Below are 22,187 nucleotides of genomic sequence, written 5' to 3'. Positions count from 1 at the left end.
CTGTATAATATGCATTTCTATCAAATATTACTTCACTACAATATTGTCCAGAAAATTACCCAATTACCGTGTTTGCCTAAAACTAATGACTTGTAGTAGAGTAGTTTCATGATAGGAAATTGATTAATATTACATTATATTCATGAATCAACATTCAAGACATTTTACGTAAACATTTAGCAATTAAACTTCGATAGTGTATATTTAGCAAATTCAGTGGGTGTGTCAGATCAAAGGCATTCAATAGTCAAAGACTCCTGTTTAAACTACAGGAACAATAAATTGCCAAAGAGACTGAGGTTTGGTATCATTATTTTTTATTGTTCAGTTATATTTTTCATCCTGCTGTTTATTTGCAATGTTTTTCTATTATATTATGCATATGAAGGTGTTTCAATAAAGGTGCAAACATTAGCAAACACATAGAAAGACCATTTACCGTAAATATGGCATTAATCGCACCCTTCCGTTATACCCTTCATGATCAGGTTGAGATCGACAAAGGGCCTACCTCCTTGATGAGATATCCAAACACACCGGTACACATTTAGGCAGGGCTCTTTTTGCCCCCATACCATTCATTGCCTGTATGCCATGGATCTGACCTCATATCAATGACCCAACTCTCCAACACAACTAGTCCTAGTGCTGGTGTCATTTTCCCCAATGGAAGACTTCTCAGAGGAGTGATTGGATAATGTCTCTCCTTAGTGGAGTAGTAGTACACCAATTAAATGCAAAATCACCAATTTACACAAAGAAAATTCAGGGGGAACCCGTTTTCAGGCCAGGTCTCCTTCAGCACAGCAGCCAATCAGAGACGACCTCATAGACCTCATGACTCCTTGATAGGCTAATTTAAACATATCTAAAAACTCTCCTCCAGTGTTGGTTGACCGAGTCATGATGAGTTTAACTGTGATAAGTAAAGAGATAATAAGACAATAGGATATAGGGCAGTGTGTATAGATATTCCCAGCAGTGGATCCAGAGTCTACAATGAATCAGGGCAGTGTATAACAGATTCCCAGTAGTGCAACTTATCACACAGGAATGCTGAGGTTTATACAATGACACATTGTATGATTTGGATGGTTGAGAAAGCAGTATGTGCTTTTAGCACAACTCACAAAAATCTAGATTGCTATTATAAGTGGAGGTCCCAATATATGAAGGACTTCCTGGATGATGTCTGAAGGTGTACCTGGGTGTGGAACTCAGGTTTTGATGACAGCAGTAAGTATCATGACATATGACATCAGGGTTTGACCTTTGACTGCTCTCGTTAGCCCTAGCTGTCCATTCATTCAGGATCCTTCAAGTGTGTCCATCACATCTCTCACATTCAAATCATTGTCTGGGTCTTTCGATCAAATGCTTTTTAGTGTAGCAAACTATTTTAAAAAGCAGCACACCAATAACAATACTTCCTTTTCAGAATTTCAAACTGTACATAATGTTTCTTGGCTTAAAAAACATCTGTGTACCCCTTCACTACTGTACTATGTGCAGTATCAGAACTCTACATGTCTGTCTCACAGACAATTCTGGACCAGCATTCTGGACCACATCTTGACCATGGCATGTGACTGCTCTGTGAGTGGCTGCACTATCAACTCAAGTGGCTAACAATAATACTAAAGTGTACCATGTGACCAACCTAATGTTGGAAAGGTAGCTAACTCCATCAAGCCCAACAGTGTGGAGTACCGTGACCCCACCCCACCCCAGTGATACCCCTTGCCCGCCCCCTTCCCCATGAGGGCATCATAGCAAATCAGAGAGCAGGATTCGTGATACACACCTATTCCCATCTGACGGCAGTGTCTGCAGAAGAACCTCCCCATGCCAAACCCCTGCCTTTACCCCATCCATGACCCCCCTTCCCCAACCCAAAAGGAAAATTATAGTTATGATAGGAGGAAGAGGGGAAAGAGCCTTAGGCCTAGATTCAATCAGATCAAGCGTTAACTGGCTATTGCCGACAACCGCACAGCTGATGTTTTGGCCGTGTCGAAGGTGTAACTGGGTTGGAGCTGTCAAATCGGTGAGCAGCTGTTCTTGATCATTGTCACGAAGCCACACCCAAGTTCAGAACGAGAAAGCGTAGGCTATACAGAAATAATGACGCTCAAATTTAAAACAAAATTATGAGGATCAGCCTAATCGAGGTGTAAATGACATCTCACATTCCAGTGTTCGAACATTTCTCTTAAACGGCAATGTCTGTTTTGGGTATAATGCCAGGAGCCTCTTGTCGATTTGACAGCTCTAGCGCAGTTCCACCTCCGACACCGCCGAAACAACTGCTATGCGGATGCCGACTAAAGCTGATCTGTTTGAATAAAGCCCTAAATCAATTACAATACCATGCTAATTCCTGATTCTAACAACACAAGTAGTACGTGAAAGTGTTGTTGCATTCATAAAATCAACATGTGTGAACTACCATGGTTTAAAGCTTTGAAACATTGACATTGTCATGATGAGGAGGACGAACTCCCTGGTGCCACACTCATATCAGGCTTTTGCATAAAATGTCAATTCAATGTCCTGATTTAAAAATATTTTCTCCCTTTTTTCTAAAATATTTCACAGGCAAGAATTTCGTAATTGTATGTTTTTTCTTCTATTTTTATTGTTGTTGTTGTTTGTTGTTGTTGTTTATGGTCGTTGTTGCTGTCGTTGAACAAGGTGTAAGAAATACGTGGGGCGATGTGCAGGCTATGAGCCACCATCCTGCTCTGTGGAGTTCTGCCCCACCACTTTTTCTCCTCCGTTCAGGTGAGTGGGAGCCTCAGTCCCTGAGTTTTTTCGTGAGCGTCCCTTCTCCTCGATGTCATGCAGCGATGGCTCTTTGTACATGCAAACTGAAGAAAGGGCGGGGGAGGGGGGAAAGTGAGAAAAAAAGAGAGAGATGGAGGTAGAGAGTGAAGAGGAGTGAGAGAAGGAATATTTATACAGTAAAGCGATATAGGAGAGAGCAGGAGGGGAGAGAAGGGAGGGGAGAGAGACGACAATGAGAGAGAGAGAGAGAGAGTAGGGGAGATAAAGGAGGTAAGAGAGACAAAAAACAGAGGAGATGAATTGACAGATTCAGCATTAGTTTAGAGTTAGTTTAGTTCAAACACACACAACATTTGAACCTCCAGCAGGGTTGGGGTCAATTTGAATTGCGTCAGTCAACTCAAAAAATAAACTGAAATTCCAATTAGATAATTGAATTTAAAAAAAATCAATTTTCAATGTTTTCTCAATAAACTGAAACCTATTTATTTAAACCATTTAAAATTCAGATCACTTCCTGAATTGCATGACTTCAAATAAAATTGACCCTAACCCTGCTTCCCAGTATCGAGGAAGTAATTTAGCTTCTCAAACTTGAATGGATTATCTGGGTACCTGTATCTGAGGACTCAAATCTATCAAAGGCACATTGAGGTCTTCTCAAACAAACAGAATTATTGTAATCTGGCAATCTGACATTACACCAAACAGAATGTTGTTATAATGTCCCATGACAATTTTGACCTGCTGGGTCATTTATAAACAGATACAAAGACGCTTCATTAACATAGCTATGGCTTGTAAAAGTGTGTTATGACTCCTATTAAATACACTTTAAATAAACCTTGACTTGACTTATGGCAGGTGTTGCATTTGAATCCAGCCCTGAGTGTGGCTGGCTGGCAGCCAGACGGTGTTTCGGCCTCACCTTCGATGGGTCTGGGCACAAAGTGTGAGGAGGGCTTGGTCTTCTTCACCCGGTTGCCCTTCATGACAACGCCGTCCTTGTTGAGGCCCAGGTACCAGGCCCTGCCAGACTCGTGCTGCCGGAACAGCGTCGATGAGTAGATGACATAGTAGTTCTCAAAAACAGACTCCTTGAATTTTGCCTCTACTGTGAACAAGTCCTGAGGAACAAAGAGAGGAAGACAACGCTTGAGATCAGATAGTACAGTGTTCAAAGATCTCGCCCACCAGTTTAAAATACATCGAACATCAATGGAATTCTTAGTTGAAAAGGCAAAAAGTTGTCAACGAACACAGGTTTTGTTTATTTCAAGTAGAATTCACGTTGGTTGACAACTAAAATAAATATTAACCAAAAATGGACATTGATTTTATGTTGCAGTGCATTTGGAAAGTATTCAGACCCCTTGTTCTTTTCTACATTTTGTCTCGTTATACCCTTATTCTAAAATAAACATGTTTCCTCATCAATCTACACACAGTACCCCATAATGGCAAAGTGAAAACAGGTTTTTAGAAATTTTAGCAAATGTATTAAAAATGAAAACAAAAATACCTTATTTACATAAGTATTCAGACCCTTTGCTATGAGACTTGAAATTGAGCTCAGGTACATCCTGTTTCCATTGATCATCCTTGAGATGTGTCTGCAACTTGATTGGAGTCCACCTGTGTTAAATTCAATTGATTGGACATGATTTGGAAAGGCACACACCTGTCTATATAAGGTCCCACAGTTGACAGTGCATGTCAGAGCAAAAACCATGACATGAGGTCGAAGGAATTGTCCGTAGAGCTCTGAGACAGGATTGTGTTGAGGCAGAGATCTGGGGAAGGGTACCAAAAAATGTCTGCAGCATTGAAGGTCCCCAAGAACACAGTGGCCTCTGTCAATCTTAAATGGAAGAAGTTTGGTACCACCAAGACTCTTCCTAGAGCTGACCGCCCTGCCAAACTGAGAAATTGAGGGAGAAGGGCCTTGGTCAGGGAGGTGACGAAGAACTTGATGGTCACTCTGACAGATGCGAGAACCTTCCAGAATGACAACCATCGCTGTTGTAGCATTCCACCAATCAGGCCTGTATGGTAGAGTAGCCAGACGGATGCCACTCCTCAGTAAAAAGGCACATGACAGCCCGCTTGGTGTTTGCAAAAAGGCACCTAAAGGACTCTCAGACTATGCGATACAAGATTCTCGGGTCTAATGTAATCAACATTGATCTATTTGGCCTGAATGCCAAGCGTCACGTATGGAGGAAACCTGGTACCATCCCTACAGTGAAGCATGGTGGTGGCAGCATCATGCTGTGGGGATGTTGTTCAGTGGGATACTAGTCAGGATTGAGGGAAAGATGAACGGAGCAAAATACAGAGAGATCGCTGATGAAAACCTGCTCCAGAACGCTCAGGACTTCAGACTGGGGAGAAGGTCCACCTTCCAACAGGACAACAACACTAAGCACACAGTCAAGACAACGCAGGAGTGGTTTCGGGGACAAGTCCTTGAGTGGCCCAGCCAGAGCCCGGACTAGAACCCCGATTGAACATTTCTGGAGACCTGAAAATAGCTGTGCAGCGAGGCTCCCCATCCAATTTGACAGAGCTTGAGAGGATCTGCAGAGAAGAATGGGAGAAACTCGAGGCTGTAATCGCTCCCAAAGGTGCTTCAACAAAGTACTGAGTAAAGGGTCTGAATACTTATGTAAATGTGATATTTCCGTTTTTATTTGTAATACACTTGCAAAATGTTTAAAAAAAAACTGTTTTTGCTTTCTCATTATGGGATATTGTGTGTAGATTGAGGGAAAACATGTTTTGATTAATTTTAAAATAAGAAAAAGGGGTCTGAATACTTTCCTAATCCACTGTATGTTAGGTTTTTGCCTGAAGGGGTGTCACCAGTGGAGGCTGTTGATGTAAGAAATTAGGAGCATGGGCTATGGGTGTTTGCTATGATTACATTACATTCAGACATCACAATGAGCACATCCTCCCCACATTCCCATCCACTGGGTATTACAGGTATAAAATCCAATACAATGGTGGAATTTTAGGAGAATAATCCAAGTCGACCTCTATAAGATCCTACACTCTTAGCACCTTTTTTCTATCTGGAACCTAAAAAGGGCACTTTTGCTGTCCCCATTTGAAGAAACCCTCTTTGGTTCCAGGTAGAACCCTTTTGGGTTCCATGTAGGACCCTTTTCAGAAAAGATTCAACATGGAACCCAAAATAGTTCAACCTGGACCCAAAAAGGGTTATCCTATTGGGACAGCCAAAGAACCCTTTTGGAACTATTTTTTTTCTAAGAGTACGTCTTACTACAGAGAGTAACATTTGATCTAGATTTCTCCTTTTTTCCAGGCCTTGGAATTGGATGACTGTGCCATTGTGTCATAGTACCCTCGAGCTGTGCACAAGTGGACAGGGTGGAGAATGTGATTAATCAGAGCACAAAACACCTCAAGTAGTGTGTACACACACACCCGACACATGCTGTAGACATGGACGAAAAGACAGAGATCGCCCTGTTTATTGTTTCCTGAAATTCAACTTGACAACATTATCTCTAACATCACCCCTCCATTATTTCAGCAGATGGTAATGTTTCCTTGAGCTCCAAGGGATGTTTTGTGAGGAAGACAGCATGTAGGACAGTGGGGGAAGAGAGGGAGGGAGAGCAGTGGGAAATTGAGGGATGGAAAAGAAAACGTAGAGAATATAGTAGAAGGCTACATGCAATGAAATAGACAGTGAACTTTGGTCAAGGGTCATGTCTTTTTATATAACCATCTGACCACCCAACCCAGATCAATCTATTCAGATATAAGATCACATTAATGAATAAAAACGTACATTGTCTACAGTGGTGGTCGGTGACGTTTAAGATGAGGGAGGAGCATGGCCTTATTTCTATTACAGCATATTGGAGGTTGCTACAATTTACCCAACGAATTAAAATGTAAAGCTGCAAAGGGCGAGAGAAAATATTGAGTAATCAAGGTGACAGACAGTGACACATTCAATACCACTTGACACACTCTTACCTGCATCAAGCTGATCTATGGTGTAATCATTAGTCCAACAGTTGCAAACAATAGTTTCTATTGGACAAATTCAGGTATGTTAATCCCTGTTTCGTTACGTTTGCTTCCGTTTAAGAAAAGTTTTTCAACAGAATTGGCGGAATTAATACATCCCTGATCACCGCAAACACAGTTCACTTTCATAGCAGCTACATACAAACAGCAGGATCATTTGTTCATTGTATAATTTGTCCTCGCATCTACGCACTCTCCTCCTCTCACACGTTCAGTACACAATAAAACAGCTGCCTGTGACCATGCAAAAAAACTTTCCATGCCATACCATAACCGCTAATCTCTACATACAGCCTACATCGTTGTCACCATATTAGCTAATATTATAGTCAACATCAAGGGCACAACTTTCAATTGGGACTGGGGGGGCATGACCCCCCCTCACATTCTAAAATAGCATTTTTGTCCCCCCAGTTTTATCATTTTGCACTGTAATACCAAAAGCGGCATCAGACCATGCGTACGCCTCAGAGCGGTCTGGTAGGCTGTTTGGAAGTTTCAGCCGGCTGGATTTAGGACCGCAAGGACACCACAGAGCGTGCGGACAGGCTGTGTGAAGGCAGCTTCTGGAAGGCATGGTGCTGCTGTCTGCAGCTGCTGTCTCTTTGTGTGTTGTGCTTTGTCTCTGAGGTGTAAAAGCAAGCAGAGACAAAACTGTCTATACTTTAATTGACTGATGTAGCTGGCAAGGTAACTTCTGTTGGACTAGTAGTGTAACTGACATGTAATGTTATCTACAGTAACATTCCCTCTCGACTGAAGAGAATGAACTAGCTAGCTAGTAGCTACCACAGCCAGTTCAGCTCTAGTCTCTAGCTGTCATGTAGCTGTATCTAAAAGCTGTTATGTGTATGGAAAAGTTTTCTAGCCTTTTTGTCCCGTTTCAACAGAGGTAAATTAACTTGGATAGTTTTCATCTGTTAATGTACTATTAGAGCTAGCCAAAAGCTGGCTAACGTTAGCTAGCTAGCTCATTAACCTTAGCTATTATCTTTGCCTCAATCACACTAGACCTGAATTAAAGAAATGAAACCAGAGGCCAAATGATTGAAGACCAATATTCAGATGTTTTTTTAACAGCACAATGTGAGTTTTTATTAGAGTCAGTATAGCAATGTAACGTTATTGATCTGTCAGTTTCCCTAGCAAATTCCCTACTTTTCACATTTACATGGTATAAACAGCTCTACAGGCTACACTGTCATGGTGCACAGTTAGTACACAATACTATGCTCATCATGTCTTAGCAGGATCAGGTGGTGACAGATGTCCCAGCAGGGTCAGACAGCAAAGGAAGACCAGTCTACGGAGCTCAGGTGAATTATACAGGATATTAGCTATAACAATCTGTGAATGGATACAAAGTTCCATCTTGAATTCATGGGTAGTCCTACAGTAGATACAGGACAGCAGTTTAAAGCTATAGTCTGAGATCTGGAAATAATGGTAATTTCAATTATTGAACCATTGATTCTATTCTTGAATAATATAATGTATAAATGTACACCAAGGTAATTCTTTATCATGCCTCATCTGAACAGGATCCGATGGTGACAGGGGTCTCGGCAGGGTCAGGCAGCCAGGGAAGTCCAGTCTGTGACGGCGCTGAGGTTAACTTTTGCAGATACAACACTTTATTCTCTCTGTGCAGCAAATATTGGACAAGCAAGAAGCTTAAAAAAATGTAAACTATTTAAAGGCAGTCTGACAAACCTCAAGTTGATTTCCAAACTGTATCCAAGGTTGATAGAGGCTTTTCCTGATGACACAGAAAATGTCAAACAAAACTGTGAGGAAGACCTGAGAGACACAATTGATGATGATGATGATGATGAATGGACACAGATACGTTTGAGTGCCCAGTCATATTCATGTAATCTCAGACATACTGCAGTTTAAGACCATCCATAGAGCATACTATACTGTCCAAAAATATAAACGCAACATGCAACAATTTTACTGAGTTACTGTTCATATAAGGATATCAGTAAATTGAAATAAATTCATTAGGCCCTAATCTATGGATTTCACATGACTGGGCAGGGGCGCAGCCATGGGTGGGCCTACCCATTTGGGAGCCAGGCCCAGCCAATCAGAATGGGTTTTTCCCCACAAAAGGGATTTATTACACACATAAATACTCCTCAATTTCATCAGCTGTCTGGGTGGCTGGTCTAAGACGATCCCTCAGGTGAAGAAGCCGGGGGAAACAAAAGGGGACACATTTGCATGTTATGATCTTTTGAAGGCTGGCTGAATTCTTTCAAACCGTATGTTATTTTATCTTAGCATGTATACAGATTCTCCCTTCTCCCTGTTTTTGTTTGCTTGGAAAAGTTAATACTGGAGAATGTTATCAGAAGAAACTGTAACCTGGCATCTATAGCAGCTAAGAAATGCATTGCCATTAATTGGAAGGTTGGTTATTCTCCCACAATGTCACAATTGTTGGCAGAAATGTCAAGTTATGTTTGATTTGATTTATTACAAGATTAAGTGTATACTGTGCAACTTTCACAAGGTCTGGGTGCCTTATATGAAATACTGTATGAAAAAAAAGTTCTGTATTGAAAACATTTTTTAGCACAGCAGTTGCAAATAGATTAAAAAAAATTCATGGCACACTAGACACCCGTCTGATTTGCATCTGCCTCAGAGGACTAATCCATTGAGGTCACAGGGACACGGTCCAAGAATATGGGGATTGTGGCTCAGATGCACAAGGCCCGTAAGTCTCTCTCCAGAATGCCTTCTCTCCAGCCATTTCGTAGGTATTCATTGTTTCATAACTTCATTGTGTGCATTGTTTGCTGTGACTATCAATTCCCAATTACATATATCACCAGTAGTAGCCCACATTTACCGTTAACTTACGGTAATTTCTGTTAATAACTTCAATATATTATTATTACAGTTATTGGGGCGGCAGGGTAGGCTAGTGGTTAGAGTGTTGGACTAGTAACCGAAAGGTTGCAAGTTCGAATCCCTGAGCTGACAAGGTACAAATCTGTCGTTCTGCCCCTGAACAGGCAGTTAACCCACTGTTTTTAAATTTAAATTTACCGTTCTCATTGTCATATTGGACATGTGTTTCGCAGCAATCCCAACCTATGCTACACTTGTGAGAAACACGTTTTTGTTCATTACATTCAATTTATGAATTTTGTCAATATATTGATCGTCTTTTGTTTGAAATGCTCCTGTCAATGTTGAGTAAGGACCTGCACCCGAATATGAATATAGAAGTAGGACTAGTTTACCTGGCCTGCGTGCAAATGTAGGCCTATAAATGTGCCCAGTTAGGGATGTCTGATTGTATTTCTGATTGTCTTAACTCACTGTGGAGCTGTGGAGCTTCTCAACATAATTCTGAACAGCAAGTAAACAAAGTATGTTCTTAGAATCAATTGAGAATGACAATAGTTCCTCAGTGTTTTAACAATATTTCTAGCTCTCTCCCTTTCGATAACCACTTGGCCTTAAAGGGAAAAATGTAATGCTCTGATCCAGTGGAATATTCATACCTGATTACTTCTTATCGCTTGCGCAAATAGCCTACAGCTCTCTGTCCCAAGCTCACTGGCTCGGGAAACTCTGAGGGCCCAGAATATTTTATACAATGTTACAAGTTTGCTAGTGTGAGTTTCGGTGACCCAGTTAATACAATGTTTCAAGTTCGTTGCAGACAGGCCATGAGTAGCCATTGTGATTTAAAGGCTATTAATTTGCAGGCTGCAATGTTGTAGTCTATTTTTAAAAGTTGGCAATGGCAATAAAAGTTAATTTTATATTTGTATCATTTTCATTTAGATTTAGATAGAATGTAGATTAACCCCAGACAAAGACGATTATAAATTACATTAAACTGTTCCACAAAAATGTACAAATCAAAATCATAACTGCCACATAGATTGGTAGAAATGGTAAGATAAATTGGCACTCTAAATGGAAAAGGTTGCCGACCGCTGGTGTAGCCTATTACCGGCAACTTCAGGAGCTTAACAGCAGAATCTGCGAAGGCCAGCAGCAGAGGGAGGATGGTCAGGAACAGGTTTTTTTATTCTCGTTAGGCTGGTCAACATAGCTAGCTACTAGAACTGACGCATTAATAAACCTGAGCACAATGAGCCTCCTATGTTTTGTATTGAAGTCAATGTACCCAGAGGAGGACAGAAACTAGCTGTTCTCCGGGCTACACCATGGTGCTACCCCAGAGTGCTGTTGAGGCTACTGTAGACCTTCATTGCAAAACAGTATGTTTTAATCAATTATTTGGTGACGTGAATATATTTAGTATAATTTTATCTAAAAAGGATAATTTTTTGTTTCACTATAAAAAAAATCTGAAATTCACCTTCCTCTGAGGAGGCTACACTGATTGTCTATTTCTAATGAACTTATTATATCCAATCCAAACATTTTACTTCTTTATATCTCTATCTCCTACAATGAAAGCAGTTCTTCCTCTAAGGTTTAATAACCCAGATTGCCCGCCTTAGGCTGCTTCCAATGTTAACATTCACTTCTGCTAATCATGTATGGCTCCCCCTTATAATTCCTGAGTAAATACCAGTTATTTTGAGTTGAAGCATTATACTTGCAGGTTGTGTTACCAAGCTCACTTTATACCAAAGAAGAACACTGACCAAGTAATAAGGCTCAGTTCCAAGCAGCGCAGGGCAAGCTGAAGACAGCTCTCCACCCAACACATCTCACTGGATTTGGGGGACGGGGAGATGCTCCCCCTTCTCCAATCCCGCTCCACAGCCACGTTAGCAGATTAAGGCTTAGTAAATCAATAGGGAGACCACTCTATATAGACAGCTAGGCTAATACGGGAGCCAAGGCTGAGCCAGGAGAAGGTCAGATGAGAGATACAATGCAGGCTATAGAATCAGATCAGTTGGCTGGAGTCATTGGTCACGAGTCTCTCCAATAAGAGGGAGTATTTTATGACATAATATCTCAGTCCCTGTTCTGGAAAAAATAGAATACAATGGAATTCATCTCAGAAGACAGAATCAAATATTCTGTGCTAGCTCCAAATACTATATATGTTTTTATTTTACAGAAATTAAAGAATGATGCAAAATAAATGGTTGATAACAGTAAACATTATTATTGAAGCAGGAAGATAAATTACCCAGTACACCTCAAAACTGGAGGCCACTCACTTTATTGTGCTGAGATACCCGTACTATCAAGATTAGAGGACATCAATCTTTCACTGTTTACCCGTCATGGTTGCCATTGATCGATTTCTAAAATGGAGGAGGGAATCGCAGCCAGAGCCTCCTTATTACACTCTCATCACCAACCATCATCATCAACTACAGCAACAAATGTCTCATCCTCCTGATAACACTGTCACACTTATGACCTTATATAATGCAAACGTAGCGGTAGGAAACTGTAGCAAAAAAAGGTTATTTTCATCAGACACAGATCTTGATGAAGTAAAACGACAAAAAAACGAACACCCCGACAAACAACACCTCAGTATAACAAGCTAGACAGCAATCAACAGGATCGGTACCCACGATCACACTTTTTTCTTTTGGTTCCTGGGTCATTCCACTAAAAGAGTGTCTTTTGCAACCGTTTGATATTTTAAGTAGAAATTGTGCACCAACACTCCATTTTAAAATCCTGGTATATTAGTGCACTTTCATATAGTCCACATAGAGAATTATTTGACAAAAGTGTGAACTGAACTCTTATTTCGATTTGGTTTAAATATTCCTTTAAAAATATTTTTTTACAAAAGAAACATGGAACATCTAATATTAAAATCACAGAGTAAAAGCAGGTGAGCTGGTTCTATACTCTTTTTGGCCATTTTCTGGTGTTTTGTGGTGGAGAACTGAGCAGGTCGAGCATAACACGTGAACCCTGTTCCCCATAGATAAATGCAGGATAAACATTTATTGTCATGAATCTTGACCTAGAGATTCTGCAGAGTGGTCACTAGCTGGCACAGCCATAAAGTCATAAAATCTAAACCTAACCCTAACCTTAACCTTAATGCGTAACCCTAACCTTAAATTAAGACCAAATAGCAAAAATAAGAATCATGAATTGCAGCTGGCCCATCTAGTGAAAATCAGTCAGTTATGCTTCCAGGGCAAGATTCATGACAAACGTCAACCTGCTAGACCAGGCCTGGGCAAAGGCCGGCCCGGGGGCCATATGCGGCCCGCGACCTGATTCAATACGGCCCACGGAATCATGCTCATATCACAAAGAATTTGAAAAAGTAAAGTTTTAAAGGCCCAATGAATACTCACCTCCTTGACCCTATCCCCTCCTCTCTTCTCCAGACCATTTCCGGAGACCTTCTCCCTTACCTTACCTCACCTCGCTCATCAACTCATCCCTGACCGTTGGCTACGTCCCTTCCGTCTTCAAGAGAGCGAGAGTTGCACCCCTTCTGAAAAAACCTACACTCGATCCCTCCGATGTCAACAATTACAGACCAGTATCCCTTCTTTCTTTTCTCTCCAAAACTCTTGAACGTGCCGTCCTTGGCCAGCTCTCCCGCTATCTCTCTCTGAATGACCTTCTTGATCCAAATCAGTCAGGTTTCAAGACTAGTCATTCAACTGAGACTGCTCTCCTCTGTGTCACGGAGGCGCTCCGCACTGCTAAAGCTAACTCTCTCTCCTCTGCTCTCATCCTTCTAGATCTATCGGCTGCCTTCGATACCGTGAACCATCAGATCCTCCTCTCCACCCTCTCCGAGTTGGGCATCTCCGGCGCGGCCCACGCTTGGATTGCGTCCTACCTGACAGGTCGCTCCTACCAGGTGGCATGGCGAGAATCTGTCTCCTCACCACGCGCTCTCACCACTGGTGTCCCCCAGGGCTCTGTTCTTGGCCCTCTCCTATTCTCGCTATACACCAAGTCACTTGGCTCTGTCATAACCTCACATGGTCTCTCTTATCATTGCTATGCAGACGACACACAATTAATCTTCTCCTTTCCCCCTTCTGATGACCAGGTGGCGAATCGCATCTCTGCATGTCTGGCAGACATATCAGTGTGGATGACGGATCACCACCTCAAGCTGAACCTCGGCAAGACGGAGCTGCTCTTCCTCCCGGGGAAGGACTGCCCGTTCCATGATCTCGCCATCACGGTTGACAACTCCATTGTGTCCTCCTCCCAGAGCGCCAAGAACCTTGGCATGATCCTGGACAACACCCTGTCGTTCTCAACTAACATCAAAGCGGTGGCCCGTTCCTGTAGGTTCATGCTCTACAACATCCGCAGAGTACGACCCTGCCTCACACAGGAAGCGGCGCAGGTCCTAATCCAGGCACTTGTCATCTCCCGTCTGGATTACTGCAACTCGCTGTTGGCTGGGCTCCCTGCCTGTGCCATTAAACCCCTTCAACTCATCCAGAACGCCGCAGCCCGTCTGGTGTTCAACCTTCCCAAGTTCTCTCACGTCACCCCGCTCCTCCGTTCTCTCCACTGGCTTCCAGTTGAAGCTCGCATCCGCTACAAGACCATGGTGCTTGCCTACGGAGCTGTGAGGGGAACGGCACCTCAGTACCTCCAGGCTCTGATCAGGCCCTACACCCAAACAAGGGCACTGCGTTCATCCACCTCTGGCCTGCTCACCTCCCTACCACTGAGGAAGTACAGCTCCCGCTCAGCCCAGTCAAAACTGTTCGCTGCCCTGGCCCCCCCAATGGTGGAACAAGCTCCCTCACGACGCCAGGACAGCGGAGTCAATCACCACCTTCCGGAGACACCTGAAACCCCACCTCTTTAAGGAATACCTAGGATAGGTTAAGTAATCCCTCTCACCCCACCCCCCCCCTAAGTTTTAGATGCACTATTGTTAAGTGACTGTCCCACTGGATGTCATAAGGTGAATGCACCAATTTGTAAGTCGCTCTGGATAAGAGCGTCTGCTAAATGACTTAAATGTAATGTAAATGGGTAATGATTTAACTCCCACCACTTGTGGGACATTTATTTTGAAGGCACGTATAATAACAACTGCACGAGGACAGACAGTGACTGACAGTCTGACACACATGTCACAGTTACAAATAGTAGCTAGCAAGAAATTGCTCAAAAATTAGTTTTCCACATATTCAAAGAAAAGGAAAGTAGACGATGAATGTAGGGTGTTCCAGCAAGAATGGACATCGAAATATTTCTTTATTGAGGTATCAGGGAAAGCTGTGTGCTTAGTGTGCAAAGAGAGCATCGCTGTCTTGAAAGAGTACAACTTGTCCCGACACTTCCAGATGAAGCATGCAGAGAAATATAGGAATATGTCTTCTGAGCAGAGGGCAAGTGCATCGAAAGAGTTGCTTTCTCAGTTGCAAAAGCAATAAGGACTTTTCACAAAACTGCATTCAGAAAACGATGGAATTGCGAGAGCTAGCTATGTACTGTCCCACAAAATTGCTAAACATAGCAAGCTATTCGCTGAGGGCGAATTCATTAAAGATCGTTTAATTGACCCTGCCGCAATACTTTGCCCTGACAAGAAAGAGCTGTTTCAAAATGTTTCCCTGTCAAGATGAACAGGTACACGGCGTGTTGAGAATATTGCAGAGAATAATTGAAAGACAAGGTAAAGGATTTCATCTATTTGTCCTTGGCCCTGGATGAGAGCAGTGATGCCCGTGACACGGCGCGGGTGTTGATATTCTTACAAGGCATAACCCGAGACTTTGAAACTACAGAGGTCAATAAGTGTGTGGCAAAGCTGGGACTGAGTGTTGAAAAGTTATTCAGTGTGACCACTGATGGGTGCCCAAACTTGACAGGAAAAAACATAAGCCTTTTGAAAAGGATATACAAGATCAAGTAGCTGAGCTGAATCCAGATCAGAAAATGATTTTCCTGCATTGCATTATTCTTCAGGAGGTGCTCTGTAACTGTGTTCTGAAAATGAGCCATGCTGTGGCTACAGCCACTAAAGTAGTAAACTTCATAAGAGCAAAATCTTTAAACCACAGGCAGTTTGTCTCACTGTTGGAAGAGACAGAGTCGGGTCTTACAGATCTCCCCTACCCCACATACATGAGATGGCTGAGTTTGGGGAAAGTGCTTAGAAGGGTGTGGGATCTGAAGTTGGAGATTGTTGAGGAAAATATGTGGATTTCCCTCACCTGCATGATAAAGAATGGTTGGCTGATTTTGCCTTCACCATGGACATGATAGCCCTCATGAATGAACTGAATTCCAAACTACAAGGGAAGGGCTTTTTTGCACATCAGATGTACATCCTTGTCAAAGCCTTTAAGGGAAACTTACTACTCCTTTGACCTGCCAAGTAGAAGCCAACAATCTCACTTACCTTCTGACTCTACTAGTCTGTTCCCTATCAGATGACCAGCAGGAGAGGTATACTTCGCTGCTGCGTGCTTTGAACGGTGATTTTTCTCATCATTTTAAGGATTTTCAAAGTGTTGGAATGACATGCTGTTGGTTTCCTCTCCTTCACTGTCAATGTGGATAACGCTCCCGCTGACCTGCAACTTGGGCTTATCCATCTTCAGTCTGATGCAGTGATTGGAGAACTATTCAAAACAATTTCACTGACGAGGTACTATACATCTCTTGATGAACAAATCTTTCCAAAGATTAGGAGTCATGCTCAGAAGATGTTTGTACTGTTTTGGTCAACCTATGTAAACTCAGCAAAAAAAGAAACGTCCTCTCACTGTCAACTGTGTTTATTTTCAGCAAACTTAACATGTGTAAACATTTGTATGAACATAAGATTCAACAACAGACATAAACTGAACAAGATCCACAGACATGTGACTAACAGAAATGGAATAATGTGTCCCTGAACAAAGGGGGGCTCAAAATCAAAAGTAACAGTCTGGTGTGGCCACCAGAAGCATTAAGTACTGCAGTGCATCTCCTCCTCATGGACTGCACCAGATTTGCCAGTTATTGCTGTGAAATGTTGTCTTTCACCAAGGCATCTGCAAGTTCACAGACATTTCTGGGGGGAATGGCCCTAGCCCTCACCCTCCGATCCAACAGGTCCCAGACGTGCTCAATGGGATTGAGATCCGGGCTCTTCGCTGGCCATGACAGAACACTGACATTCCTGTCTTGCAGGAAATCACGCACAGAACGAGCAGTATGGATGGTGGTATTGTCATGCTGGAGGGTCATGTCAGGATGAGCCTGCAGGAAGGGTACCACGTGAGGAAGGAGGATGTCTTCCCTGTAACACACAGCGTTGAGATTGCCTGCAATGACAACAAGCTCAGTCCGATGATGCTGTGACACACCGCCCCAGACCATGACGGAGCCTCCACCTCCAAATTGATCCCGCTCTAGAGTACAGGCCTCGGTGTAACGCTCATTCCTTCGACGATAAACGCGCCCCTGGTGAGACAAAATCGCAACCCGTCAGTGAAGAGCACTTTTTGCCTGACCTGTCTGGTCCAGCGATGGTGGGTTTGTGCCCATAGGCGACATTGCTGCCGGTGATGTCTGGTGAGGACCTGCCTAACAACAGGCATACAAGCCCTCAGTCCAGCCTCTCTCAGCCTATTGCGGACAGTCTGACACTGATGAAGGGATTGTGCGTTCCTGGTGTAACTCGGCAGTTGTTGTTGCCATCCTGTACCTGTCCCGCAGGTGTGAAGTTCAGATGTACCGATCATGTGCAGGTGTTGTTACATGTGGTCTGCCACTGCGAGGACGATCAGCTGTCCATCCTGTCTTCCTGTAGCTCTGTCTTAGGAGTCTCACAGTACGGACATTGAAAGGTATTGCACTGGCCACATCTGCAGTCCTCATGCCTCCTTGCAGCATGCCTAAGGCACGTTCACGCAGATGAGCAGGGGCCTGGGCATATTTAATTTGGTGTTTTTCAGAGTCCGTAGAAAGGCCTCTTTAGTGTCCTAAGTTTTCATAACTGTGACCTTAATTGCCTACCGTCTGTAAGCTGTTAGTGTCTTAATGACCGTTCCACAGGTGCATGTTCATTAATTGTTTATGGTTCATTGAACAAGCATAGGAAACCATGTTTAAACCCTTTACAATGAATATCTGTGAAGTTATTTGGATTTTTATGATTTATCTTTGAAAGACAGGATCCTGACAAAGGGGCATTTCTTTTTTTGCTGAGTTTATGTGAACATACATTTTCAGTGATGAAATTTAACAAGTCAAGGCACAGATCATCATTGTATTTATGTTCCGGCCCCCTGACCATCCGCTCAAGAAAAAATTGTCCCGCGGCTGAATCTAGTTGATGATCCCTGGCGTAGTTGATCATCCCTGGCGTAGTGCATTAATGGGTTTCGGCCTATTGGTGAGGTGGGGAGATGACTGGGGCTGTGGAAAGTTTTGATAGTGATAGTACTGCTCCCAAAAATTATGCAAGACAGTCAAGTAAGTTTTAACATTGATTCATTTGAAGATTTGACTAAGATGTGTCGGGTATTTATAAAATTCCCATCGTGGGCAACTCAAAAAAACATGTCTGACCTTGATCTGAGAAAACACTGACGGTGGAGTAGACCAATGACAGTGGTTTGATCATAAAATAATGGTTGCTTGTTGACAATGAAAGAACCCCCCCACCCCCCTTCTCTGCATATAGAAAATCAAGAATTGCATTTTAAACTTTCATAGATGGAGGCATCAACAACTTATTAGGGATGGACCCACAGCACAGCGACATACAACGTCAGTGGCCCCACTCTTCCCTTCTCTAAGAGCCACACAGAGATATAACTGCTAAGAGGCCTGTTGTACACTCTTAGAAGGTGCTATCTAGAACCTAAAAGGGTTCTTCGGCTGTCCCCAGAGCACCATTGAAGAACACTTTTTGGTTCCAGGCAGAACCCTTATGGTTCCATGTAGAACCCTTTACACAGAGGGTTCTACATGGAACCAAAAAGGGTTCTCTTATGGGGACAGCCTAAGAACCCTTTTGGAACCCTTTTTTCTAAGAGTGTAGCGAGACTGTGCTTTATGTTGGGATGTCAAACAAACGAATGGCTCTAACCTCTGCAATTCCATTATATAAGGATTTGTCCTTCCCCTTTGAAATCTGCTGTTGATATTGGCCAGAGGAATACCCAAGAAGTACCCCCCTCCCCTCTCTATAAGCATGGTCCCAAGATACAATATAGTGCTCCAAAATAAGGGGGGTAATGGTATTTTCCAAACATGTAGGAAACATCTGTTTAGTGAGTGTATTACGCAGTGAGTGTATTATGGTCAGAGAGCATTCATAAAATCTGCGTTTGGAGAGTGGTTGTTATGTGTGTGTACTGTACTATTTCTCAGAGGATGACCCAAAAACAAACTGGGAAAATATGGGCCAGTATTTATCAAGCATCTCAGAGTAGGAGTGCTGATCTAGGATCAGGTTCTCCCTGTCCATAATAATCTGACTCCTTATGATCTAAAAGCAAAACTGATCATAGATCAGCATTCCTACTCTGGGACACTTGATGAATGTGGGACCTGAAGAGAGGATTATATATCACCGGACGGGAGGTAGAAAAGGTAACGGAGGTAGAGAAATAGGGAACATGAGAAGAGGAGGGATGGAAAGGAAGGAAGAAGAAGAGGAAGAAGAGGAGGGAACGGATAGAAATGAGGGATGGAAAGAGAATAGGACTTCACTGAGGCAGACACTAAATAGCTATTATCCATAAATAACCGAAGAGACAAAGGTTGCATCCCTATACAGTGCACTACTTTCGACCAGAGCCCTATGGGTGCTATCTAGAACCAAAAAGGGTTATTTGGCTGTCCCCATAGGAGAACCGTTTGAAGAACCCCTTTTGGAGAGGGTTATACCTGGAACAGACTCAAAACGCTTTTGGAACCCTTTTTTCTTAGTGTATGTAGGGAATAGGGTGCCATTTGAGACAAACAAATGCAGACCTGTTCAAATGCAGACCTACAGGGAATCTAAACTGACTTGGTCCACAGTACTAAGTACGTATTATCCAGTACAACAAAAGTACCAGTTACTAAAGAGTTTTTCTAGAACAAGTTTGAATATATCTAGAATATAATCACACACACAAAAAACACACTCGGAGTCAGTCAAGTTTTAGAGTAGCAGAGGCAGGACTTACTGAGGTGTAGAGGAAGCCCTCTCCATTCATGGCTGCGTAGAGGCCGGCCTTCACCCCCTGGATGGCTACCACCCTCAGCCCCACTGGGATGAGGTTAAACAGAGCTGAGGAGAGAGAAGAGGAAGAGAGAGACAGGGGGAGGAAAAAAGAGAAATACATGAAGAGATAAATGGAGAAAGAGACAGAGAAAGAGAGACAGAAAGACAGGAAGGGATAAGGGAGAACGAACACAGGTATAATAAAGGTCACAGTTTATTCCTACCCACCTTACTATTTAAATACAGTACAGCAGTAGAGCAACATCACAGCACTGTGACTTTCACATTTGGGAAGAGTGTTGACTGTTTAGAAAACCAGTCATTGTATTGAATAAGGTAGGCTGTGGAAGGAAAGTGGTCTATGGTGGATCTTTGAGGGAATAAGGGAAAAGGTAATAAGCGAATCAAATAAGAACCTCAGGGGTATGGGGGAATTTCACTCAGTGAAAATCGACAGGCTCTTTGGTTGGCCAACAAATTACCTTTGTAGGCAGAAAAGAGTAATGCATACCAGAGGCCAGGGGAGCAGCGAAGCAAGTGCCCAGAAATGATGTGTGTGTGCGTGTGACTGTGCATGCGTGTGGATGTTTAAGCATGATGGGGGTGGATCAAAAGAAATGCATGAGGGAGAGTGAAGTGGAGTCAGTGTGAGTGTATATGTGTGGGATAAAGAGACTGAACAAATGTGTGTGTGTGTGTGTGTGTGTGTGTGTGTGTGTGTGTGTGTGTGTGTGTGTGTGTGTGTGTGTGTGTGTGTGTGTGTGTGTGTGTGTGTGTGTGTGTGTGTGTGTGTGTGTGTGTGTGTGTGTGTGTGTGTGTGTGTGTGTGTGTGTGTGTGTGTGTGTGTGTGTGTGTGTGTGTGTGTACTCTGTGCAGGGGCGTCATGCCCATAGGCCAGTGGAGGAGGAGAGAGAGTATAGAGTCACACACACAGCGTTTGATTTGATTTTAGCTGCCGGTGATAATACTAGCCCCTACCATTTTATGAAGTTGGCTTTAGCTAGCCAGCTAGATAGGTTCCCAATCTCCCAACCTCATAACTAGCTAGCATGTCATGTCATGCTATCAATCAAGTTATAGTAGTTTGTCTAACTACAGGTAACTGCCAAAAGGGAGACACCAACATAAAGTGTCTTAGTAGAGCGAGCCAGAACAGCTTCAATGCACCTTGGCATAGATTCTACAAGTGTCTGGAGGGATGTGACACCATTCTTCTACGAGAAATTCCATCATTTGGTATTTTGTTGATGGATAACACTGTCTCAGGTGCCGCTCCAGAATCTCCCACAAGTGTTCAATTGGGATGAGATCTGGTGACTGAGAGGGCCGTGGCATAAGGTTTACATCGTTTTCAAGCTCATCAAACCATTCAATGACCAATCATGCCCTCTGGATGGGGAAATAGTCATCCTATGGGGCCATTCTAGCCAAAATAATGGCCTGCCCAACATTTTTATACATAAGCCTAAGCATGATGGGAAGTGAATTGCTTAATTAACTCAGGGACCACACCTGTGTGGAAGCACCTGCTTTCAATATACACTGAGTATACAAAACATTAGGAACACCTGCTTGTTCCATGACATAGACTGACCAGGTGAATATAGTTGAAAGCTGGGATCTCTTATTGATGTCACTTAAATCCACTTCATCCAGTGTAGATGAAGGGAGGAGACATGTTAAAGAAGAACTTTTAAGCCTTGAGACCATTGAGATGTGGATTGTGTATGGGTGCCATTCAGTGGGTGAATGGGCAAGACAAAATATTTAAGTGCCTTTGAACAGGGTATGGTAGTAGATGCCAGGCGCGCCGATTTGAGTGTGTCAAGAGCTGCAACACTGTGTATCAAGAATGGTCCACCTCGCAAAGGACATCCAGCCAACTCGACACAACTGCTGGAAACACTGGAGCCAACATGGGCCAGCATCCCTGTGGAAGACAGCTTGTAGAGTCCATGTCTGACAAAATTGAGGCTGTTCTGAGGGCAAAAAGGAGTGCAACTCAGTATTAGGAAGGTGTTCCTCATGTTTTGTACACTCAGTGTACTTTGTATCCATCATTTACTCAAGTGTTTCCCCTATTTTGGTAATTACCTGTAGCTGGCATGCCTGCTGGCAACTGGGTTGCTAGACTTTAGGAAATAAACAATTACTAGACTCACAATCCTTTAAATGTTTTACACAAATTGTAAATGTTTAA

At 42.9% G+C, this 22,187-nt stretch overlaps 1 protein-coding gene across 5 annotated transcripts in view; it reads right to left on the bottom strand.

The window, feature by feature from the left end:
* Positions 1–1,761: 1,761 nt before the first annotated feature.
* LOC123993170 (fibroblast growth factor 12-like) overlaps positions 1,762–22,187 on the bottom strand; it is a 138,526-nt gene continuing 118,100 nt past the window's right edge. For all 5 annotated transcript variants that reach the window (XM_046295029.1, XM_046295030.1, XM_046295027.1 and 2 more), the window contains 3 exons: positions 19,950–20,053; positions 3,716–3,914; positions 1,762–2,870 (listed from right to left, as the gene is read on the bottom strand). In XM_046295029.1, coding sequence (XP_046150985.1) covers positions 2,725–2,870; positions 3,716–3,914; positions 19,950–20,053 — 449 coding nt within the window. In that variant the 3' untranslated portion in view covers positions 1,762–2,724. The remainder of the gene's footprint in view (positions 2,871–3,715; positions 3,915–19,949; positions 20,054–22,187) is intronic.

The sequence above is a fragment of the Oncorhynchus gorbuscha genome, linkage group LG13, assembly GCF_021184085.1.
Source record: "Oncorhynchus gorbuscha isolate QuinsamMale2020 ecotype Even-year linkage group LG13, OgorEven_v1.0, whole genome shotgun sequence".
Lineage (NCBI taxonomy): Eukaryota > Metazoa > Chordata > Actinopteri > Salmoniformes > Salmonidae > Oncorhynchus > Oncorhynchus gorbuscha.
Note: the sequence above shows the minus strand (reverse complement) of the source record. Positions and strands in the feature narration are given on the sequence as shown.